We start from the raw sequence: 25433 nt of genomic DNA, 5'->3' as shown, positions 1-25433 counted from the left end.
AGTTCCCCGTTTAAACGGTTACTATGGAAACGGTGAAGTATTAGAAAGAACTTGTCGATTCTTTAGCCGTGTTGGAATGGAAATTTAATGGAAACTAATCAACGCCTCCTGGTTAAACAGTAAAACCTATTTTAGTGTACTGAGCAGTGTGTGTGTGTGTGTATGTGTGTGTTTCAGCCTGCAGACGTTGCTGTTAGACGGGAACATGTTGTCGTCGTTGCCGGCGGAGTTGGGCTCGCTGCAGCGTCTTTGCTACCTCGGGCTCTCCTTCAACGAGTTCAGCGGCGTACCGTCGGTCCTGGAGAAGCTGAGCGCCGTCGAGCGTCTCTGTATGGCCGGGAACAGAGTGGAGCAGCTCATGTTACAGACTTTCCGCCTGCTGAGCATCAAATACGTCGACCTGCGGTACACACACACACACACACACGCTCCCTTCATTCGTCTTTCCTCCGCCAAGAGAGAACAGTAATAAATCTCTGTTATAAATATGTAATAAAGCTCGAGCCATTAGGAGCACCACATGGAGGGAGGTGTGGAGCGAGGGATGGATTCCTGAACCGAGTAACCTATGGGGGGGTTTTGGCCTCTTGCTGTTTGAGGAGCGATTTCTATTCAGAAATGCGTCAATCTCAAAGAAATAGTTAAAGACGCTGCTTGTGAAAAAGTTTTTGCCCCTCAATAATCTGTCCTACAACATCTCATCCTTTTTTATTTATACAAACTATAATATTACACACAAAGAAACCTTATTCAACGCTAATTAAGACATTTTGTATATGTTTGTAAATAATTAATCAATAGAATGATCCTGATTCTTATCGCTCCTGTGAAAAAGTATCGGCGCCCCACTCTCCGTTCTTCTGCGTATTTGCCCGAATGTTGTCAAAACAAAACTCTTATTTTTGTACTGAGAGAAATAATTTGCCCCTTCTTTAATCCTTCAGTTACTCTACTGTATATTTATGACCTTGAATGAAATTTAAAAAAAAACAAAAAACATTATAATAAAAAAATGTTATTTGCATAAATTTATCTAAATGTTATTTAACATTTATAAAAAATATATTTATTTGTGTAAGAACACATTATCTATTTATTTATGTGTAAAAACAAAGGAATCTTGAATTATTTTAAAAATAAATAAATAAAAAAGGTTTGTTATCTAAATTAGAAAGAGCCATGCTACCACCAACATGCTTTTTTTTTAAACAATGTTCTGTGCTCTTAATAAATTCTCTCTCTCTCTCTCTCTCTCTCTCTCTCTCTCTCTCTCTCTCTCTCTCTCTCTCTCTCTCTGTCTATTTCCCCAAACACTGGAGTGAAAATATTTCATTATTAAAGTTCTGCAACATTCAGAAAGCAGTAAAGCAGCCTTCGGTTTTTATTCATCACAGATGACGCACTGATAAATCACATGATCTATCCATCCACATGAACGCAGCTCCACATATCCATCACGCACATCACAGGTGGAATTAGCTCCCTAGTAGTCATGTAATCACAGCAATCTTAACGTCTGGTCGTATGTCATCTGTCCGTCCGTTTTCTTGACAATCGTGCGCACATGTTGATAAACCAAGCCACACCCACATGATGTCCTAAAAGGCAAAGCTCACAGAGCTGAAAAATGTCAGTGCAGCTCCGCCAAGTACAGGGCGCCATGACTTTTGTCCATCTGTAGAAAATGAGTATAAATCTGGTTAACAAGCTTGCCGCGATTTAAGCGACGTTAGCTACAGCTTGTTCGTTCTCCTAGCAACCCAAATATGAGTTCAGTCATTTTAACCTTTCCTTGTTCTTTGTTTCCTTTCGTTTTTCTCAGACTGAACCGGATCTCCAGCGTGATACCGGACCAGCCAGACTTCTTGCGTCACGTGACCCAGTTGGATGTGCGAGACAATCGCCTGAGCGAGCTGGACGCCTCACTGTTTCCTCGTCTGGAGGTGCTGCACTGCCAGAGAAACCGCATCACGCGGCTGCGGCTCAGAGGAAGCACGCTCAAGGCCCTGTACGCCTCCAACAACGGTAAACACATCAACGCTTCAGCATACACTAAACACCGTTACTGTTAGCAGTTAGTCCTCGATCCATAACCCAGACATCTGGTTTTACATTCAGAAATACGGGATCTGGAAGCCAGTCCAATAGCGTCCAATCTCACCTACGTGGACATCTCAAGGTGAGCGGCTTTCTTAAACTTTCCATACACACGATAGCAGTAATAAACTAATAATGCTTCTACATCACTCTTATTCAAAAGCAATAATAAATACAGCACAAGCAGCGATCATCGGGGTCCAAGCACTGCTTTTTTTTTAATTGTAGAATTTAAGACACGAATTTCAAGCTTATTTATTTCATGATGTTCATCAGTGATTACAATCGTGTGTACATAATTACGGACGAGTCATTTGTTAACCGTGTGCTCTGATTGGCTGAAGGAATTGTCTGGAGGTGTTACCGGCGTGGCTGAGTGACAGCAAGAAGCTGGAGGTGATGGATGTCAGTCATAACTACATCAGAGAGCTGCCTCAGTGGTGAGCGTGACTACAGGCACACACTCACACACACACATGCACACAACCACACACAGGCACACACACAGGCACACACATAAACACAGGCACGTAAACACGCATAAACACAACCACACATGTGCGCGCACACAACCACACACACGCACACACACATGCACATGCGCGCGCACACACACACACACACACACACACACACACACACACACACAGATGCTCTGGTGTCCAAATGATGGATCTCTGCTATAGGTTTCACCGAGGACACTGACCTCCTCACACACTCCAACACCTGCCCTCTATTACAGCCTGTGTGTGTGTGTGTGAGAGAGAGAGAGGGAGAGACAGAAAGAGAGAGAAGACAGGGTGGAAGGCAGATTCATATTCTATTTGTCCTTTAAGCTTTCCATCTCGACATATGCTGCTCTGCCCTGTTCATCTGCTCCATCTCAGACACCCTCTCATCATCCTGTCATTCGTCTCTCTCTCTCTCTCTCTCTCTCTCTCTCTCTCTCTCTCTGTGTATTTATCTCTCTGCGTGTCTGTCTGTAATCTACAGTCCCTTTCGAAAGAGTTTCAGAACAGCTCGAGATCAAAAGACGAATCTCGGATCAGAATTTCAGCGTTCATTTCCTGTGCTACTCGTGTTCAGCATCTTTATCTTCAAAATAGATAGGCAGCTTTTGTTTAAACACCACCATTTGGAGAAATATTGGAACAGGTGGATTGTGTGTCCTGTTAGATTGAGCCTTTAAACAGCTAACACTGGAGCAGTGCCCCTAAAAGGGTTCTGTCTTGTAGGACACAAGAGTTAGAGCACGTACAAACACCTCTGCTCAAATCATTTTCAGGTATGATTGAAAGGAAATATTTGAAATGAAGGATAATTGAAATGAAAGTGTTCTACAACTTCACTCCACACCTGCTCTTAAAACTGATCAGATGTCTGTAACGCTGCTTTAATTTCAGGGCCGTCATTCGAACAGCGTTTCAAAGCCTCAGATAAAGCAGCTCAACTCAACTGCTGCGACAAAAATATTTGTATCTATGCTTTTGCTTAGTTATTACTATTATTTTGAAGATTATCCTTGATCATCAGCTCTTTATCTCTCCCTCACACACACACACACACACAGTGAGGAAGAATGCTGCACTCTGGTGTTACTTTCGACTCTGATTTGTCCTTTTTGCCCTCCATCTCTCAAATGTTCTACATCATTCCAGTGGGGAAATTAGTTTTCAAAAGGTTACATGGATCCTCTCTCTCTCTCTCTCTCTCTCTCCCTCTCTCTCTCACTCTCACTCTCTCCCTCTCTCTCTCACTCTCACTCTCTCCCTCTCTCAGGTTGTTCTGCAGTAACAGTCTGAGGAAGGTCCTGGCAGGTCATAACCGTCTGCAGCGGCTGCCTGAGCGAGTGGAGAAGCCCTTGGTGGAGGTTTTAGACGTCCAGCACAACCAGCTAGTCGAGCTGCCATGTAACCTCTTCCTTAAATCCAACAGGTAACACACACACACACACGCACACACACACGTGTTAAATATTTACACACCTGTAACCACTTCCTCTAAACAGACAGGTTAAATATTTCAAACAAGAATCTGAACCCAGTAAATATAATGTAGGTCTTATAGAAATGCCCAATATCAGAAATGCAGAATTGTTTGTGTTGAATTTGAATGTAATTGTTGCATGTTCTTCAGTTTAAGGTGCCTCAACGCCTCAGCCAATAAGCTCGAGAGTCTGCCACCCTCCAGCCTATCAGACGAGAGCAACAGCATCCTGCAGGAGCTCTACCTGACCAACAACCACCTGACTGACAAGTGTGTTCCTCTGCTCACTGGACACACACACCTGAGAGTCCTGCACATGGCCTACAATCACCTGCAAACATTCCCTGCCAGGTATCACATACACACACACACACACACCTGAGTCTTGCACATTCTTCTCTATGTAGTCAGCACATTTAGAGAATAAATATCACCCCTGATGCACAAACGTCCTCTAACGTGGCTGGTTGTGTGTGTGTGTGTGTGTGTGTGTGTGTGTGTGTGTGTGTGTGTGTGTGTGTGTGTGTGTGTGTGTGTGTGGTGCAGTAAAATGGCGAAGCTGGAGGAGCTGGAGGAAGTGGACCTGAGCGGAAACAGGCTGAAGGCCATACCCACCACCATCCTGAACTGCAGGCGCATGCACACACTCATCGCCCACTCCAACACCATCGAGGTCTTCCCTGAGGTCATGCAGCTCATGGACATGAAGGTTAACACACACACACACGGCATACCAAAAGCAAGCATGATTGTTGTATGTGTGTTATAGCTAGTAAAGGAACAGAAACGATTGCTAGAAATGTGCTAGCTGTCCATCTTTCTACTTGGTATCAACTCCTTTTCATATTCGACACTTTCATGTTGGACACATCATCTGCCTGGTCCTCAGAACAGCATTTTAAATAATAACGTTTTCTTTTGTTTACTGAAGTTAAGATTTAAGTTTTGGAGCTTTAAGTGAATCATTATCAGTGGAAGGTCCTTTAAATGATAGTAAGACACGGGTGTGTGTTTATGTAATTATAACCTCTTTTTTGTATGATCAGTGTGTAGATCTGAGCTGTAATGAGTTGGTGGAGATCACACTGCCTGAGAACCTGCCTCCTAAACTACAGGAGTTAGACCTGAGTGGGAACCCACGTCTCAGCCTGAACCACAAAACCCTGGAGCAGCTCAAGTAAGTGTGTGTGTGTGTGCGTGCATTAGTCAGATCTGAAATATTATTATTATTATTATTATTATTACAGTTTAAATCCTGCTTAATTTTCTTCCTGTAGCAACATCCGCTGTTTCCGTATCGACCCGCCCCCAACTTCCTTCTCAGCCAATGAGGCCGCAGGTGGGCCGGCTGTCTGGAGTCACGGCTACACCGAGGCATCTGGAGTGAAGAACAAGTATATAGCGCACACACTAAAGCTTGTACTCAACACACATCACTACACAACATCTGTACAGCACAGCTGGATGTTCACTGTGTAAGACGGTATCTTAGAGTGTCGGCATGAATTATTAACAATACTACAAACACCGCTGTTCTCTATACATCGTATGTCTTTACTTTCTCCCTCAGACACTGTGTTTCTAATATTGACTACCCATTTTAATATCTATATTATATTTGTGCACGTGTGTTCAGACTGTGTGTGGCAGCTCTGTCAGTGAGCAGTTTCTGCGGCAATAGAGAAGCTCTGTATGGGGTGTTTGATGGAGACAGGAACGTGGAGGTGCCATATCTCCTGCAGTGCACCATGAACGACATTCTGGCCGAGGAGCTTCACAGAACCAAGAGCGAGGAGGATTACATGACCAACACCTTCCTCGTCATGCAAAGGTGAACACACACATTCAGAGAGCAGTGGGTACTTTATTCAGTACAGGACATTTATAATTAAAAAAAAAAAAGAATAATTTTTTTCTGAACACCCAAACTTGAGTGCTGATAATGACAGCAGTCTCCAGTTTCAGTCAGACTCATTTTTTTGGTACCATTTATTTATGCTATGAATCAACAATCTTTTTTTACAAAAATCTCCACACAGGAAGCTGGGCACAGCTGGGCAGAAGTTAGGTGGTTCAGCCGTTTTCTGTCACATCCGGCACGACCCAACCGACCCAGCAGGCTGCTTCACGCTCACTGCTGCCAACGTGGGGAAGTGTCAGGCAGTGTTGTGTCGTGATGGTAAAGCCTTACCGCTTTCACTGCTACACAACATTGGGTTGGAAGAAGAGTACAACCGCATACGGCAACACAAAGCCATCATCACTGAGGTAAAGGACAGCTAACACTTTATCTGTATACTTTAATGAGGTAAAGAACAGCTAAGACTTTAACTGTAAAAATCACTGAGGTAAAGGGCAGCTAAGACTTTAACTATAAACACTGAGGTAAACTAAGGCTTTAACTAAAACATCAGTGAGGTAAAGGACAGCTAAGGCTTTAAATGTAAACATCACTGAGGTAAAGGGCAGCTAACACAAAAACTTACTGTGGTAAAAGACAGCTAAGACTTTAACTAAAAACATCACTGAGGTAAAGGACAGCTAGACATTAACTGTAAACATAACTGAGGTAAAGGGCAGCTACAACTAAACATCACTGAGGTAAAGGACAGCTAAGACTTTAACTATAAACACTGAGGTAAAGGACAGCTAAGAATTTAACTGTAAACATCACTGAGGTAAAGGACAACTAAGACTTTAACTGTAAACATCACTGAGGTAAAGGACAGCTAAGACTTTAACTGTAAACATCACTGATGTAAAGGGCAGCTAAGACTTTAACTGTAAACATCACTGAGGTAAAGGACAGCTAAGACTTTAACTGTAAACATCACTGAGGTAAAGGACAGCTAAGACTTTAACTATAAACATCACTGAGGTAAAGGACAGCTAAGACTTTAACTATAAACATCACTGAGGTAAAGGGCAGCTAAGACTTTAACTGTAAATATCACTGAGGTAAAGGGCAGCTAAGACTTTAACTGTAAATATCACTGAGGTAAAGGACAGCTAAGACTTTAACTGTAAACATCACTGAGGTAAAGGACAGCTAAGACTTTAACTGTAAATATCACTGAGGTAAAGGACAGCTAAGACTAACTATAAACATCACTGAGGTAAAGGACAGCTAAGACTAACTATAAACATCACTGGGGTAAAGGACAGCTAAGACTTTAACTGTAAACATTTCTGAGGTAAAGGGCAGCTAACACTAAACATCACTGGGCTAAAGGACAGCTAAGACTTTAACTATAAACATTGCATATTTTACAATTCCTGATGCTACACATTTAAGGCTTCTTTTTTTTGGTGAATCGCACTTTCAGATATATCTCACATTACGAGAAATGCTACCTGTGATTTATGTCACTCAGACAGTGTTCTTCCTTTTCCATATCAGGATAACAAAGTGAATGGCGTGACTGACTCCACACGGATCATGGGCTACTCCTTTCTGTATCCAGCTGTTCTGCCACGGCCATATGTTCACACACTCCCGCTAACAACACATGACGAGTTCTTCATCTTGGGCAGCCGTGGTCTGTTTGAGGCATTAGAGCCTTCTGAGGCAGTTGAGGCTGTGCGCAAGGTTCCGGATCCACTTGCCGCTGCCAAGAAATTGTGCACTCTTGCTCAGGCGTATGGTTGTACTGAGAGCCTGAGTGCTGTAGTGGTGCAGCTAAACGTGACTGAGGACTGCTGTTGCTGCTGCTGTTGCTCGTCCTCCAGTGCCCTCCACGCAACCCCACAGCCACCACCTAGTCCCGGTCCTGGTACGGGCCTCTATCCACCCTCATCTGGCATACCACCTTCTTCCTGCAGCGAGATCAGCTCAGAGGTCAGTGCCTCGGAGATGAGTTCTGAAGTCGGGTCCACCGCTTCCTCAGATGAGCCTCCGATTCTGCTCCAGGAGGCACACCTTCACCTCCATCAACCTCCTATCCCAAACCCACGCCTGCTTTCTTGCTGCTCTCTCCACCCAACACCTTCTTCATCTGCAATCATGACCACCAGTTCTGGCTCCTTTCAGCGGCAGTTATCAAGTGCTACTTTCTCCAGCGCACTCTCCGATAACGGTCTAGATAGCGAGGACGAAGAGCCCATCGCAGGAGTCTTTTCCAACGGCAGCCGACTTGAAGTGGAGGCCGACGTCCACTGCTTGCGCCTTCTTGCACCTCCACCTCCCCCTCCTCCCTGCACCCCTGAAATACCCGATGACATAATACCTCCAGAACCAGAAATGACGTTGATCTCTAGCGAGACTGAGAAAGAAGGAAAGCAAAGTGAGAAGCCAGGAAACAGCACAGCATCCGATGCATGGACCAAAACCCTGTCACGCAGGAGAGGCAACGGCTCGGTGGCTCCACACGAGACGAGCCACAACCTGATCGAAATAGCAGCTGACGCGCCGTCTAAAAAGTCTGGTGGTTATTTCACAGCCCCTGCGATGCCTGACCCTGACGACCAGCTCATTATTCCACCCGAGCTGGAGGAGGAAGTGAAGGAGATAATGAAGCAGCATCAGCAGGAGCAACAGAAGCCCAGCAAGAGTGAGCAGCCTACTGATTACTACGACACGCCGCTGTGATAGCACATACCATAAAATGCATGGTTTCCCAATCTCAGGCTTGGAGTCCCTCTGCACTGAACACTTCAGTGTTTTCTCTGCAGATTGTATGGAGGGTGGAAAATTAGCAAATTAGCTGAACCTGGCAGTTATTAGGAAATTATTGCCACTGTTAAGGTATTTCCGAGGACTGAGACTGGAAAACCCTGCTGCATTTTCCACGGTGTCCACAAGTATTTGTTTCTAGCCTGGAGGGAAAAAAAACACCTTTAATTCACTAATAAGTGAAGAGTAACAATTAGTGAAATTGGCTGTAATTGTCTATAAACGTCTTGTACTATAGCATGACGTTTATCTGCTACCACAAACAACACATTTATTTAGTTAGTTCCTGTCAACGATACCATTGCCTTTTGTGGAGTTTTTCTAATATTTGGAGTTTGTTGTTTGTTTTGTCCGAGTAAACCGTTTTAAGATTTTTGCATTAAGAGTTACGTAATTAATTTTATTTAGGCCTTGAGTCCAGGAGATATCACAAAATCAGGTCAATATGGCAATAAATAGTTACTCGGTAGCCTTAATTTATCGATTTCTCTCTTTCACTCATTTTAAAATACAGTCAATGTTGTTCGTTATGTGCTTAATAACTATTAATTATATTGTGATATACTAGTACATAGAATATATACGCTTTAATGAATAATTTATTAACGTCCATGAGAAATGTAACTTTAAATTTTGGCCTCAATACGATAATTTCATAGCCACATTATTATTATTATTATGACCCATCGTTTTGCCTCAGCGTGTTTGAATAAGAAAAGTAGTGATGATGGATAAACAATTAAACAAAAGTATGACCAATACATGCAAAAGCAACAAAGAGTTTAAAACAAATGATTAACACTGTACTACAGAGGCAATGATAGCGTTGACATGGTAACAGGAAGTAATCGTGTCGTTATGTAGATCGGACAAACTTCACGCTACATCGTGAATTAATCTACAGGCTTGTAGACATGGCAGCTCTCCATAGATTTCATATAAGAGCCATTTTAACACGCACACATTTTACAGTGTGTTCAGCATTATCACATCCTCATTACACCACTTCCACATTCATGGCGATGCACAAATCCATTTCCTGCAGTCCAAACCAATAGGAGCCTTTCCCCACGAGCCGACCAATAGGACATCCGAGTATCCCTTTAAGAGACTCCAGTCCCAACCTGCACTCTACTGTGCCCCGCCCCTTTAAGAGCTCAAATCAGCTGACTACTGACCTACTGACTGTTTAGTGTTTATTTACGTTGAAAAAAGTGACAGTATCTATAGAGTTCAACACTAGTCTTGCGAAGTTATAACTCAGTACCACTCAACAAAATTGTGGATTTTCACATTTTATTTGAACCTTTCTTGTTCTTTTTTTTATTATTCAACTTACCATATCTTTTATATGAGGAAACACTGCAAAAGACTTTTACGAGCAACGAGGGGGTAAAAAAAAAACCAAGGCAAAGCGCAGAACGTTTTTGAGATGGTGATGTGTAGTGCACACCAGTAATACCACGCTTATCTGTTGTAGATAGGGCACTTATGTAAGACTGTATTTCTTCACTAAATCAAGGCTTTGTGCCTGTAAAACTAGAAATTTAGTAGAAATTGAAAAAGACTAACTCCTAGGAGTTGCTTACTCTTTATGGTGACCTAGTCACTTTTTTTTACTAATCTTCTCTGCGAGAAATGGTGATTTTTTTTTTTTTTGTTCTGTTTTGTTTTTGTTTTGTTTCTCGTTCCAATGACCTGTAAATAAGAAATATTGTATACAGATGCTTTTTAAAGGAACTGCGTGTGTCTGTAATAAGCTTATCCCTTCCTTACACGTGAAAGTACATAAAGGTATTCAGTACATACTACAAATGACTTTGAAACAAATGACTGCAAACTTTGATCGGTCCTGTTCTCACTGTCTGGTTAACCGCACACAAAAACACAAACAGCTCATTCTTCTGTTGTCACCAGCATGACCAGTGAAGATTATCTGTAATCAAAACCACACAAAATGTTCCTGTTTTTTTTTTTTGTTTGTTTGTTTGTTTGTTTGTTTTTGTTACAATAAATTCTAAATTTATCATGTTGATGCCTCTTGGTCTGTTTTGTAGTGAAAACTTCTAGACGTTTTGTACTACAATATTTTGATATTTTGAAATCGGTGATTGTATGTTAAGCTTAAAGCACAGACCAGCCACAAGGTGTCAGCACCGCTATATATGGGTATTGAGAAAAGCATAGAGTTGCCACTGCATTGCTCCAGGGCTCTCAGTTCGATCCTGAGCTTGGGATACTGTTTGTGTAGAGTTTCACCTGTTCTCCTCGTGTGGCTTTAATCTGAGTTCTTTGGGTTTTCTGAATTGCCTCTAGGTGTGAATTATTGTTTGTGTGTGTGTGAGAGAGAGAGAGAGAGGGAGAGAGTTTCTCTTCAGTGTCCTGAAGTCTTATCCAGGTTATATTCCCATTTTTATGACCCTGACTAGGATAAAACAATGTGTATCAACGTGTATCTCAACCTTCAACGTTTTCCCTTAGAGCAGCGGTGTCCAGTCTTATCCACAAAGGGTCGGTGTGGGTGCAGGTTTTCATCCCAACCAAGCAGAAGCCACACCAGAGTCTTACTAAAAGCCAAGAACAACTGATTAAACAGGTGGAATCAGGTGTGGCTTCTGCTTGGTTGGAATTAAAACCTGCACCCACACCGGCCCTTTGTGGATAAGATCGGACACCGCTGCTTTAAAGGAAGACAAACATCTGAAAGTTTCAGAAACAAATGGAATTTCAGAAAAAAATTGGAATTTTTTTTATTTGGCTTGAGACTGAATTGACATGAAAATATACCTGTTATATACATACATAAGGGTATACCGGCATTCCCACCACTGATTAAATGATTCATGGTGCTGTTATTTTGCACTGATGTTTTGTATGGCAGTACCGCCGCTGGCCATGGCGTTCATTTTCTTCTTATACTTTTTCCTCATACACAGCACACTCACTACCGTCACCACCAGCATGACGGCAAAGACCACAACTGACGACACGGCCGCCGTCACCACGCCGTCCTGCGTCGAACTCTTAAACTGACACCTGTCCCCGTAGTACCACCAGTCGTCCCCTGCCGCACACCTGTGGATAGAATTGTTTATCGGCCATTACGTGATTAACAATGGCAAACGATAGCAATTTTAGGTGTTAACATAATAGACTCCATCCATACCTGCAGACTGCTTTAACACCATTGTCCATCACACACACGCCATCATTTTCACATGTTACCAACACACATGGGTCAGCAGTAGAGGTCGTGGGGTTGGTCATTGGAGGGATGGGCTGAGAAGGAACCAAGTGTGATATATCTACAGGACAAAAATAGGAAATAGTTTGGTTATTCAAACCCTCTGAATTATAATAAAACACTTTGTCTATGGTATAAACTGCATACAAACTACACGGGTGTATATACAGATGTTCAGATTCAAACTTAGATGTGATGATTTAGTTTAAGTAAATAAGGCTAGTATAAGAAGTATGATATGTAGTATGAGAGGAAGGAGTGGAGTTTTTATACTGGAGACTCCAGATTCATATAATTAATATTTTTTGAGTGATAACTCTTAGTTTTATATTCCAATGTTTAAATCTTGAATTCCTATGCAAGATGTGTGAAGGGTTGAGTTTATTGTTCATCATTTATCTGTCCTTATCTTGAGGTAATTAAGGTTGGTTAGCTTGGTACACTTTTGGCTGACATTTAACTTTGGGATAGAAAATTTGAAGATAAATCTGAGAAGATAAAAGTTAAGAACCTTGTTTACACACCCAACCATGGCAGCTTGGTGGTGCTCATATAGCCTTAACCAACAGAATTGCCTTAGTTTTGACTAATTTAACCAACCGATATTTGTCAGGGTGGGGGGCAAGGTGGCTTAGTGGTTAGCACGTTTGCCTCACACCTCCAGGGTTGGGGGTTTGATTCCCGCCTCCGCCTTGTGTGTGTGGAGTTTGCATGTTCTCCCCGTGCCTCGGGGGTTTCCTCCGGGTACTCCGGTTACTCCGGTTTCCTCCCCCGGTCCAAATACATGCATGGTAGGTTGATTGGCATCTCTGGAAAATTGTCCGTAGTGTGTGATTGTGTGAGTGAGTGAGAGTGTGTGTTTGCCCTGCGATGGGTTGGCACTCCGTCCAGGGTGTATCCTTGATGCCTGATGACGCCTGGCACAAGCTCCCCGTGACCCGAGGTAGTTTGGATAAGCGGTAGAAAATGAATGAATATTTGTCAGGAACAAACAAGAACTGGGAGTGGATAGGTTAAGTCATACTTTCTTCAGGAGATGGCAGGAATGGGAGTGAAAACAAATTATATCCCAGGGCACTGGACTTCCCAAAAATCCCATGTTCTATCCCCATGATTTAGTCATCCATATACATGTATGGGTGTTAATTTTAAAGGTTACATTACTGGTTTAATGTAGGCAAGACTGCTCCTTCCTGTCTTTAGAGGGTGAGTAGGTACTTACCAGCCTGATACACCCTTGTTTGCTTACCTTCCATGCTGAGGAGGAAGATGGCATCTCCACCCTTTATGAAGTCTCTGCTGAGTGCTCTGGACTGACTCAAGTATACATATGTTCCGTATCCTGGTCCTCTGAAGTATTTAATCCCATTCCCATCTGCTACTTCTATTCCCACTTTTCGTGGGTTGTCCCAACGTAATTTTGATTCTTATTTAAAAAAAAAAAAAGGTAAGTAAGTGGAAATATGAACATTAGGAAATTAGAAATACATCTGTGGTCTTTAAGCATGTAGACATCATGAATTACCTTCTAATTGCTCATTGGGGTCAGTTGTGACACTTCTTTGGTTGGACATGCGTTTGCGAATGTCTGCATTCTGATCCATTAGCGTCATAGTAATCTGCATCCATGGGCAGGGCCAAGTGAGACTGTCATCAGTCGCATTATCCCCAGATGATGCAAGATGGGCAAAAGCTCCCAAATCCTTTGGGTATGTGTCACTGCCATTGGGGTACAAGCCCATCTGGAAGGTGTAGCCATACTTTGAAAGAAAACGTGGGCTGTATATGGCAGAGCCCACAGGTGTGTTTTCCATAATACTTTTGAAGTTCTTGATCCGCCACACATGTTCTGGGCAGGTGGTCTCAGAAAGATTGACATCATCCAAGGAGAACCCACCTGTGGAGCTTCCAGCACCCTTTGTGCCTTTAAATACTACACGGAACTTACTGGAGACATCTAGTTTAACATGGTGTAGCTGCCAAAATGTCTCAGGCAGTCCTTTTAAGAAGAACACGATTTACATGTTAGCACGTTTTGATGTTGCAGCATTGGTCAAAAAGACCTTTTATGCAAGGCAATGTTCATTCATGACATGCTCGTCCTTACTCACCAGTTATTGTCTCAATGATCCGTAATGTTCCGTCAGGGTTAGCTTCATTGTATTCTCTTACCCAAATCTCCAGCTTATCATTCTGGTTTCCACTGTGGTAGTAAAAAAACTGTAGACACTGGTAGTTGCGATTAGGGTAGAGTAGCCTGCTTTCTAACAGAGCAGTGTTCCCTTCACTTCCACTGATGGTGCTGAAGTGCATGAAGTAACCCGCGCCTATTGAATAGAAAATCGTGAGAAGGTTCACACGAGTATATAGCGACAGAAAGTTAGAGCCATTTATTTATTTGCATCCAGATCATACATTATGTCCAAACTATGGACATGCAATAACTTAATAGAGAGTAATCATACTCTAGAGCAGGGGTCGGCAACCTTAAACACTCAAAGAGCCATTTGGACCCGTTTCCCACAGAAAAAAAATAACACAGGGAGCCATGAAACCCATTTGACATCTAAAATGAAGATAACGCTGCATATATCGGATGTGGTAGCCTAGTGGTTAAGGTGCTGGACTACCAATCGGAAGGTTGTGAGTTCGATTCCCATGTCCACCAGGTTGCCACTGCTGGGCCCCTCAGCAAGGCCCTTAACCCTCAATTGCTCAGTTGTATAAAAAGAGATAAAAATGTAAGTCGCTCTGGATAAGGGTGTCTGCTATATGCTGTAAAAAAAAACTGTAGTGTGTTGCATTTATGAAATCAGTGAACTGCTACCGAATAAACAAAATTTTATTTCTGCGGGCAAACAAAGATATTTTGAAAAGTTTGAACTAACATTAACAAAAAAGGTTGCCAACCCCTGCTCTAGACCCTGCTTTGAGCTACCCACAGTACCGCTTTTCTACCCGAGTTTATGGATTGGACCAGGGGTGTCCAATCTTATCCAGAAAGTGTAGCTCCTGCATGATTGGTATAAAAACATACACCCACACTGGCCCTTTGCGGATAAGATTGAACATCTCTGCATTATAGTAGTAAAAAGCTTTTAGTACCATTACAGCGTCCCATATTAGAATAGTCAGTGTCCGGTCCACCATTTGCTTTAGTAACACGTTCCCAGTCTGCCTGGTCATCCTGACCTTGGATCATTCCACAAATATTCTCCAGCTCAAAGTCACAGGTGTCCAGGAACGTTGCGGCTCTTGCTTTATAGAGTGTTACACAAATGATCAGGCAACAACTGTAAACAGAATACTGTACTTTGCACCCATTAAAGTTTCTGTTACCCCATGTATATCATCAAACAAGATCATAAAATGACAGATTAATCTGGATGAAGTCACAAGTGTTAGATAATCTTCTAATAAGTAGTCAAGTATTGTAATTTGTCAAAACTTCTGCCCCCTGCAAACTAGTTGTAATTGCAATTAGTCTGGGTGATTTGACTTGCAAAATCCCGGTCTGATTTGCAACAAGTCCCATATGTACACTCTTATTAGCATGGTAATCAATGTGGTGGTAATAGCAAATGGGATATTATTATAGCATTTGCTTGTTTGGTATCACCAAATTTGCAGCCCAAGTGAGATCAACCACATACCACCTCCTAAACCCAACCACTAATGAGACCACAAATGAGATGTTTATTTCTTAATGATAATGATATCACAGAATGAAGTTTCTTGACCGTTCTTTCCGAGATAAGCCGAATTCAGTTAGTGGAAAAATAAGATAACAGTACTCAATAAAATGTCTTGCTTACAAAGGTTGTCCAGATAAGATTGCTTTGAATGACAGAAATTGTTATCTTTAAATGCTTAATCATTATGTTTCCAGAATGGCCATAAATAAGATACGTTGATGACTTCAGATTGCAGGATTCGATTGCTTATTTGGTCTAATGTTCTCTTAATTGCTATTTTGCAATGTGTTTACTAATTTGCTATGACAAATGTTACAGGTTTTGGTCAGATTCCATGCTGTGGTTGTTACAATCAACTAGAAGTGCCCTGATGATCCATTAGATAAACCCTAGTGCAATGTCCGATGAGTAATTTTCATTAAAAAATTTCTGATTCATCTAACTTATAAGATAGCTAATTTTTATACCAACAAGCCTACAAAATCAGAGTTACCATAACTGCACCAAAGACAGTCTTACTGCAGTTGTAAAGCCTGTTCAGCTTGAGCAGGTCACTGTCGCTGAACTCCATGCGCTGGCCAATGACGTTGCTGAAGGCGGGGATCTTGGTGACGATGGTGGGTGCAGTACCGTTGCTGAAGGCAGTCATGCTGTAGTGCATCATGGATCCATAGTCATAAGGTACATTCAGGGAGCTGGATATGGTGTCATTGTATTTATTGAAATTGTGCCCCTTACCTAAAGACCAAAGATGTAATAAACAGAGAGATTGCAAAGAAAACTCATCACAGTCTTGCATACTCACTTAGTTCTTTTGGTCCTATAAAATAAAGTCCTGACAAATAAGAACATTTATTTAAACATTTAAAGATTTCACAGAGCAAATGAAAATGTAGTACATAACAAAAAGTGTTACAGCACCGATGACCGTAGTACACCTTTTACACAGGGACTTGTATGATAGATGCTTCACATGGAGCTCCAAAACACTTGGTGATGTATGTGCTGTTATAGGAAAATAGGCCTTCAAGTGTGCTAAAATGTTTATGCTGAAATGTTTGTAGCCAGCGCTAGTTGGACTCCACCCAACCCTTTATCATCCAGCTGACTAAGTACTGATTGTGATATTACAGTATATAATGTGTAAATCCTGACAAAAACCTGTATTTAACTAAATTATTTGTGACAATTATTTTCCAGGTGGCTTGTTGGTTAGCACACTTGCCTCACACCTCCAGGGTTGTGGGCTCAATTCCTTCCCCCACCATGTGTGTGGAGCCTGCATGTTCTCCCCATGTCTTAGGGGCTTCATCAGGGTACCCCAGTTTTCTCCCCCAGTCAAAGATACACACAATATAGGCTGATTGGGATCTCTAGAGTTGTGTGAATGAAATGTGAATGGGTTTGTGAGTGTGTTTGTGATTGTGCCCTGTGATAGACATTCTATCCAAGATGTACCCTGCCTTGTACCCTGAGTCTCCTGGGATAGCCTCCAGGCTCCTCTGCAGCCCAGTAGGATAAGCGGTGTAAAGAATGGGTGGTTGCATCCAGGCATAAGGGCAAAGAAGTATCTAAACCAACCATGAATAATATAAATGAATAATTATAGGCTTTAAATCTTTCCCGATCTTCACACCCATTCAACCTGTAACAGTCTGGTAAAATCACTAGTGATAGCTAAACGAATGCTTGTGAGTGAGGCAGTGAAGGGCAGCAGTGGAACACATGACAGTTTGACATTGATGGAGAGTGTAGCACCTTCTTGGATACGATCCCACATGATGGTGACGTAGTCATCACGATCGGCACGTGACTGCTCATGCCAGAACCCCAGAGCGTGAAGGAACTCGTGTTCGATGGTGGCAATTCGGTCACATCCTGCGCCGATGGACAAGACCTGCTTTCCCACATGCTGGTTTCCCACCGAGGAGAAACACCTGGAGACAACAACAACAAAAAAGAGTTTGTGTGCGCTGTTAGAAACAATAATGTATTAGAGTATGTTAATATAAATCTGATCTGCACGTCTCTCAAAACTGCTGTTATAGAAAATATACTTTATACTATATAAACGTCCATTATATATATATTATTTTCTATATTATTTCTATGTTATTTTATAACACCCGAGAGCTACGGTAATGCATTACTTTAAAATAAATGAAGACATTCTGAGTCATTTATGCTCTTGTATAGCACGGCTGAACTCACCCGTTGCCTTTAAACACAGAGATGTAGTTAGTTTCTCCACTCCATGGTTTGTAGTTAATGCAGGTCTTCAGGCGATACTGTTCAAATGCCTTCAATATAACACCTTTGGCATTAACATCTGAAACCCACAACGACGCTTTGTTGGCTCTAGAACGTTCTTACTGTATGTCGAGATCATGAGAAAATGAAGTCGTAATAACGAGAAAACAGGAAATTAATATGTACAGTAATACTGCATGGCCTCTTAGTATTTCCGTAAACACAACACCTTCTTAAGCAAGCGTAAATGTTTAAGATACAATAAATCATTTGTTTTTGCTGTCAATCCACAAAAAGCCCACAGTATCTACTGTACACTGGTGTCAACTTACCCAAATCATCCTCAAAATAGTAGGGCACAGTGGTGGGCCACAAGTACTCATCCCCAATGATGGAGTTCCTCCCTTGTTTCTTTACATTCACAAAAGAAAAAGATGTTGAGTACGATTTCTCTTACAACCACAGAGATTATCGTTAATAACCATGCGGCACATTCTGGCTTTTAAACCTATTTGTTATACAGAATCCAGCTGTGAAGGAACTTTACCCTAGAAATTTACATATTTATCCACATTGTTAATATAAACCCGTGATTTGGAGCTGCTGTTCTAGACCAATCAGATTAGAGACAGTGCTGTGGTGTTTATGATCGGTAACAAGGTTCAAAGTCATATAAAGAACACAGTTACAGCCTTTTTTATTGTTGCCAGAATTGCAGGAGACAGATAATTGTGGGGATTAGAAGATCTAGGCGTGGTGTGAAGTTGTCTTGCTCTCACCTTGTCATATAAAATATCTCCCTCGAAGAGATCCAGACCAGCCGCTGCAAACACACAGCGATGTCAATACAACAAATAAAACATGATGCTTTGCAAACTACAACATCACTCAAAAAATAGCTCTTACCTTGATTGACCTCAAATAGATCCTGTTTTCCACCGTCTACATCATACTCTGTCAAATCCAGTCAGAGATACAGCTTAAGTATATACAATATACAACTTATATATTATAGCTCATTTATTAGTAATTTATTAGTTATTTCTGATATTTCTGTAAAATATATATATATATATATATATATATATATATATATATATATATATATATATATATATATATATATATATATATATTTTTTTTTTTTTTTTTTTTTTTTTAATTAGCCTTACCTGTTACTTTGCTTGTCGGCTACATGAGAGAAAATATTTAATGCAGAATATTATTATTAATAATAATAATAGTAGTAGTAGTAGTAATAATAATAATGATAATAATAATGATAAGAATAATTATCATAATTATTATCATTATTATTATCATTATTATTATAAGAGGAGGAAGACAAAATAATAATAGCAAAAATAACAAAAGCAAAACAAATAACAAAAATAAATACATAAAAAATAAAATAAACAACAACAACAATAATAATAATAATAATTATTATTATTGTTGTTGTTGTTGTTGTCGTTGTTGTTGTTGTTATTATTATTATTGTTGTTATTGTTATTATTATAACAATGATATAATAACAAAACAAACCAAAAGAAAATCTTTATTTAAAATAAGACTTTCAAAACAAATAACACCTTATAATAAAATAATAAACAAACATAAAACATAATGACATATATACAACAGCATTATATACAACTATATAATATAACGAACAAATCAATAAAAAAATAAAGATAGATAGATAGATAGATAGATAGATAGATAGATAGATAGATAGATAGATAGATAGATAGATAGATAGATAGATAGATAGATAGATAGATAGAGCCTTATATATAATTATATTTTTAGGTTAGGTGAGACATCTGAATTTATCTAGATGAAAGAAAGTCTTTAATTTATTCCGTGTGTTTTATAAGACAGAGTTTTTAAAGGTCACATTATCATTATTTTGTTAAATTGCCCTTTTTTTGTCAGATGAAACCTACCAGAGCCGTAAACCCCCAGCTCAGGAGAGTTAGAATAAAACCCAGAGATGTCCACGGTGCGGCCGAGCACTTCATGATGGAAACACTTCACTAACACACTGTGCAAAGGTAGCTGATGTTATAAAGGGATGAGCTCTTCATTGCAGGTGTGATGTGCAGTGGGAGGGTGATCTGATCAGGGAACGGCACACACCTTCATCTCCTGCTCTCCATAAAACAGATACGGTGCAATATAACGAAGATTAGTTTGAGATAGACACTAAACACTCCATGTGCCAATGTTAGATAATATGATCATTTATTAGCTCAATTTTTTCCCTTGCAGTTGGGGGTTGGGGTGGGAGGTGTTACATTGTGTAATAATTTCTTTATATAAGCTAAGATATTGGAAGAACAATATTACCAGGCATCAGGTCATGGGTTTGTCCTTGTGTATTCGTGCTGTCACTATTTTAAGGAGGCTATGAATCCAATACGTTTTTGCAGTGTGTGTTATGCGTTCATTTGTTTAATTTATTCATTAAATTTAAACTTACAATTTACAATTTTTTCTATTAATCAAATAGTCGGGGGGCAGGGTGGCTGAGTGGTTAGCACGTTTGCCTCACACCTCCAGGGTTGGGGGTTCGATTCCCGCCTCGGGGGTTTCCTCCGGGTACTCCGGTTTCCTCCCCCCGGTCCAAAGACATGCATGGTAGGTTGATTGGCATCTCTGGAAAATTGTCCATAGTGTGTGAGTGAATGAGAGTGTGTGTGTGCCCTGTGATGAGTTGGCACTCCGTCCAGGGTGTATCCTGCCTCGATGCCCGATGACGCCTGCTCCCCGTGACCCGAGGTAGTTTGGATAAGTGGTAGAAAATGAATGAATAAATGAATGAATGAATCAAATAGTCATTTGAATATTATTTGGTACAAGAAAATACAAAACTAATTGGACATTAAATGTAAAGTTAAAAAAATAATAATAATAAAAAAGTCTAAAGTAAGTACATAAGTAAGTAAGTAAATAAATAAATATACACCCATGCACTTGCACTAGCTTATGTAACTAAATATCAGAAGAGTATTGTTCTCTTCTTAATAGCTTTGCTTTTATTTATTCATTTGCAAGTCTCTCTGTATAAAATACTATAGTTATATTATCTGTTATCTTGTGTATGCATTGCTATGTCTTTGTGTCGATATTATTAGAAATGTTTTGAATTTTCAGCAACAAATTAAAGAAAAAAATAACTGTTTATAATGTTTATTATTATTTTAAAATGGTTTCTCTCTTTCTTTCATCCATGTATATTTTTTTCCATTTTTTCAATTTAAATATATATATATATATATATATATATATATATATATATATATATATATATATATATATATATATATATAAGTTAATTAAGTAATTAATTGTGCAACTTTTGTATGCATTTTTTCAAACAATTATTTTTATTTATTAACATTTTTTAATTATTTATTTATATACATATACATAGATATAGATATATACAATTGCAATTCTTTCTTTGTTGATGTTTTACATCGTAAAGTATGTTTTTTAAAATGTAATTAAAAAGCATTACTCAGAATTGTTGTGTGAGTCATAAACATCAGACAGGAATCTTTCAGAATCAAAATCAGAATTTTTTTTGTCATTTATTACACAAAGGCTGTTAAAGTCAGAAATAATGTGCAGAGACTCTGCTGCCTTGTGTGCATCAAAACAAAAGATCATGAAATAAAACACATTTTCTTGGAAATATCTGTCCACGATAATTCAATAATCTCTAAAAAAAAATATATGTAAAGAAGAGTTTAAATGACGACTCCTGATGTGCTTTTCAGCAGTCGGTTAAAGTGCAGGATCCTCCGGTGAGGCAGAAACCTAGTTTTTCAGGAATGTTTTAAAACTCCTGGACTGACATCTGCAGCGCTGTGAGGAGGTGCATTTCTTCTTCCTCACTTTCATTCTGTAAGAACAACACAAGAGTCAAACACGTGTGAGTGTGTGTGTGTGTGTGTGTGTGTGTGTGTGTGTGTGTGTGTGTGTATGTGTGTGTATGTGTCTATGTGTCTGTATGTGTGGGTGTGTGTGTATGTGTGTGTATGGGTTGTGTGTATGTGTGTGTATGGGTTGTGTGTATGTGTGTGTATGTGTGTGGGTGTGTGTGTGTATGTGTGTGGGTGTGTATGTGTGTATGTGTTTGTATGTGTGTGTGTGTGGGTGTGTGTGTATGTGTCTGTGTGTGTGTATGTGTGTATGTGTCTGTGTGTGTGTGTGTATGTGTGTCTGTGTGTGTCTGTATGTATGTGTCTGTATGTGTGTGTGTGCGTGTATGCGTGTGTGTGTGTGTGTGTGTGTGTGTGTACGTTCATATAACATGCATCCTGATGGTGTGGTTTAATTAATTAAAGTTGATTAAATCAATATAACAGAACATCCTGACGGTTTAACAGAATTCCCTCCTGTTTTTAATCGTGTCCACGCTGATGACCGAACGTCTTTATCATGTCTCACTCCACACCGGTGTTAATATGAAGCTCATCCGAAAGTAAACACTCAGGACTTTAAGAATCTCTAGTGTTTCATCACTATTTCTGTTTTTCTCTACAATACTATACAATACTAGGAGCCGTATGTTGATAGAAAAGTTTTTTTCTCCACACAGATGTTTGTATGTTGATATCAGACCAATTTCTGCTCTCTGAGACGCTCCAAGTGTTCGTTCATCTAAAAAGCAGCTCGGATTTCTCTTCAACGCTAAAAGTCACGTCTCACGCCGAGATATAACAGAGTCCTGATTTATTTTAGATCAGACTCACAGACACGACATCAGACCTTCGTTTACACTGATTGAAGACGTCCCATGAGTCTATTATCCTTTAATGTTGTCGTTGCCACACAGCGAGTGAGTTGTTGTTCTCACTCACGCTATTATCACTAGTTTCCTCACCAGTTCCTCTTTTTTTTTTAAGTTAATAAGACAAAGTTCACGTCAGACATCAGAATGGACTTAAAGGTGCATTAATGTTGAAGTTTTTGCTTGATAATATCATCTAATGTCAAAGTAATGCTTCAGAGAAGATCGTGAGAAGTGAAATTGAGATAAATGGAAATGAATAGAAAGTAAATCTAGATTTAAATATACTTCTATAATAATTTACCATGTAGCTGCTGTAGCTGAACCTGTGTCTGCGCACCAGATGGCCAATAAAGTTCCTGCTGGTGTAGTCGGGGATCCCCCACGGCATCCGGACACAGATCGGACACACCTTCGGATAGAGCGAGGGTTCGGGTTAATCACTCACTGTACTCCAGACACTTTATACCACTGAGCTGACTTCATCTTTAAGACTCTCGGAAGGAACCCGTTGGTTTTGAATCTCTTGAAGGAGATATTTGGGGTTCTGTAAAAGATCTCTAAAGGGTGATGAAAGATCTCCAGATGAAGAAATTTGGTGGAAGATCTTTAGATCATTTAGTGTGGTGAAAGATGTCTAGGAAAAAATTTGTCTGAATGTGTGATACACCAATTTGTCAACAGGTAAACGAGTTTGAAGGAAGGGTCGGCTTGGTAAAAGATCGTAAATGAAAGATAAACAAGTCTGATGAAAGAGCTGTACTGTAGATCGATCAGTTTGGTGGAAATCTCCATATAAATCGGTCTGATGGAATATCTCTAGATTAATTACTTTGATGAAGATCGCTGGATAAATTCCGTTGGTGTACGAGCTCAGGGTGAATTAGTCTGGCAGTAGATCTAGTGACAGAGCACTAGATTAATAAGTTTGGTGGAAGATATCCAGATATGTAATATTTAAGATCTCTCAGTAAATTAACTTGGTAAAAGATCTCTAGATGATTAGCCTGACAGAAGATCTATAGGTAAATGTTTAATGAAAGAGCCCCAGATAAATTTTTCATATTATCTGGAAGCTCTAGAGATAAATTGGTCTGATGGAAGATCACTAGATATATCAGATCGGTAGACAAGCTCAAGATAAATTAGTTTCATGATAATTCTATGAATACATCATCATAGTTCTATGAAGAGCTCTAGATGAATTAGTCCTGCAGAAGATCTCCAGATCAATTAGTGTGGTGGAACATCTCTACATGAACTATGCTTGTGTAAGAGCTCCATATACATTATTCTTGTTAAAGATCTCTAGATGAATTAGTTTAACAGAAGATCTGAGTCTGTTGGAAGAAGTTATGATGCTTTGGGTCTTACGATTGGAGTCCGGTCTTGATGATGTTGGCGGAGGCAGTGCTCCACCAGGGCCATGTCACTGAGGTCCATGAGTGAGCAATAAGGACACGTGTACACTCTTCCTACACTGGACACACACACACACACACACACACACACACACACACACACACACACACACACACACACACACACACACACACACACACACACACACACACACACACACACACACACACACACACACACACACACACAGAGGCACAAAAACAATCAGGAGAACAGAATTAATACAGCTGTGTCCTTAATGCTTTCCATTAACCACTAACTGGAGATAAGATGGTCTCCCAGAGCAGAAGTTAATCTGAATGTTCTTTAATACAAAACTCAAAAACATGTTCAACTAGAAGTTATTGTTGAATATTACTATTGGTGTAATAATAATAATAATAATAATAATAATAATAATAATAATAATAATAATAATAATAATAATAATAATAATGTGGGGCAAACTCACACACACACACTTACTTAACAAAAGTAAAGCACTACACTGGACACCACCTCCTGTCTATGAAGACGTCCAGAGGAACCGGGTGTCTACATAAATCTCACAGCATCATCAGTTACACCTCTCATCCAGCCCATAAGCTGTTTACCCTCCTAGAGGTTCAGATGTCTGCAGTCTAAGGCCAGCAGGCTAAGGAACAACTTTAACCCCACAGCGGTCTCCTTACTGAAGGCTTCAACTCAATAGCTCAGTAAAATGACACCTTTGTACTGATGAAAACCTCAGAACGTTAATCTATCACTGTATATAATCTCTCTCTCTCTCTCTCTCTCTCTCTCTCTCTCTCTCTCTCTCTCAGATATATTTATATATATCTGCATTTTATTGCTTTGTACTCATGTGCAATAACAAAATAAAGTCTAGTCTAATCTAATCTAATCTAATCTACTCTAATACTGTTCGTATGTTGATTGGACGGTATGTGTTTATGTACGTTCAGCTTCCCCTAAGTTTCTATTAGCAGGTCAATGTGGTGATGAGTGTGTAAGCATTAACACACCTGGTAGAAGCTGTAGGAAAGGAGATGTTACTGATAAACACACTGCTTTCCGGTATGTTAGGAAGAGTTTGGGCAGGAAGCGGAAGTGTGGGTTCACGGATCGGACCAAACTCCTCGATATACTTCCTGCAGGATCTGTAGTGGAGCCTCATCTTACTGAGAAATTTCTGTAAAGATAAAGACCTAATCATAGATAACACCTTTTTTTTTTTTTAGATTTGCCTCGTATCGTGTGTTTGTGTGTTTGTGTGAGTGTGTG

The 25433-nt window shown here is 40.1% G+C and overlaps 3 protein-coding genes across 4 annotated transcripts in view; 1 reads left to right on the top strand and 2 right to left on the bottom strand.

The window, feature by feature from the left end:
* The window catches only part of phlpp1 (PH domain and leucine rich repeat protein phosphatase 1), a 44013-nt gene extending 33227 nt beyond the window's left edge, over positions 1 to 10786 (top strand). The window contains exons 6-17 of the mRNA XM_027176980.2: positions 178 to 405; positions 1823 to 2025; positions 2119 to 2179; positions 2442 to 2537; positions 3877 to 4032; positions 4234 to 4434; positions 4630 to 4792; positions 5130 to 5260; positions 5361 to 5477; positions 5720 to 5914; positions 6123 to 6351; positions 7484 to 10786. Of these exons, the coding sequence (XP_027032781.2) occupies positions 178 to 405; positions 1823 to 2025; positions 2119 to 2179; positions 2442 to 2537; positions 3877 to 4032; positions 4234 to 4434; positions 4630 to 4792; positions 5130 to 5260; positions 5361 to 5477; positions 5720 to 5914; positions 6123 to 6351; positions 7484 to 8671 (2968 nt within the window). The 3' untranslated portion in view covers positions 8672 to 10786. The remainder of the gene's footprint in view (positions 1 to 177; positions 406 to 1822; positions 2026 to 2118; positions 2180 to 2441; positions 2538 to 3876; positions 4033 to 4233; positions 4435 to 4629; positions 4793 to 5129; positions 5261 to 5360; positions 5478 to 5719; positions 5915 to 6122; positions 6352 to 7483) is intronic.
* A 694-nt stretch (positions 10787 to 11480) lies between these two features.
* mep1bb (meprin A subunit beta b) lies at positions 11481 to 20032 on the bottom strand. The gene is made up of 14 exons (XM_027177071.2): positions 19894 to 20032; positions 19117 to 19135; positions 18851 to 18898; positions 18724 to 18767; positions 18277 to 18355; positions 17906 to 18023; positions 17453 to 17631; positions 16214 to 16432; positions 15105 to 15257; positions 14111 to 14326; positions 13525 to 13998; positions 13249 to 13425; positions 11922 to 12060; positions 11481 to 11830 (listed from the first exon to the last, which is right to left on the bottom strand). The coding sequence occupies exons 1-14, from the start codon at positions 19966 to 19968 to the stop codon at positions 11608 to 11610; spliced, it is 2163 nt and encodes a 720-aa protein (XP_027032872.2). The 5' UTR covers positions 19969 to 20032; the 3' UTR covers positions 11481 to 11607.
* Positions 20033 to 21527: 1495 nt separating this feature from the next.
* LOC113662239 (E3 ubiquitin-protein ligase RNF138-like) overlaps positions 21528 to 25433 on the bottom strand; it is a 7711-nt gene continuing 3805 nt past the window's right edge. For both annotated transcript variants that reach the window (XM_027176973.2, XM_027176974.2), the window contains exons 4-7: positions 25175 to 25341; positions 24123 to 24228; positions 23053 to 23160; positions 21528 to 21857 (exon numbers count right to left, since the gene is read on the bottom strand). In XM_027176973.2, coding sequence (XP_027032774.1) covers positions 21792 to 21857; positions 23053 to 23160; positions 24123 to 24228; positions 25175 to 25341 — 447 coding nt within the window. In that variant the 3' untranslated portion in view covers positions 21528 to 21791. The remainder of the gene's footprint in view (positions 21858 to 23052; positions 23161 to 24122; positions 24229 to 25174; positions 25342 to 25433) is intronic.

Source organism: Tachysurus fulvidraco, chromosome 1 (genome assembly GCF_022655615.1).
Source record: "Tachysurus fulvidraco isolate hzauxx_2018 chromosome 1, HZAU_PFXX_2.0, whole genome shotgun sequence".
Classification (NCBI taxonomy): domain Eukaryota; kingdom Metazoa; phylum Chordata; class Actinopteri; order Siluriformes; family Bagridae; genus Tachysurus; species Tachysurus fulvidraco.
Note: the sequence above shows the minus strand (reverse complement) of the source record. Positions and strands in the feature narration are given on the sequence as shown.

Coding starts and splice junctions, on each gene's coding strand:
- mep1bb (XM_027177071.2), bottom strand. CDS start 19,968: ATGAAGTGCTCGGCCGCACCGTGGACATCTCTGGGTTTTATTCTAACT. Junction 18,768..18,850: donor TCTATTTGAGGTCAATCAAG/GTAAGAGCTATT, acceptor GTGTGTTTGCAG/CGGCTGGTCTGGATCTCTTC. Junction 13,999..14,110: donor GATCATTGAGACAATAACTG/GTGAGTAAGGAC, acceptor TCTTCTTAAAAG/GACTGCCTGAGACATTTTGG.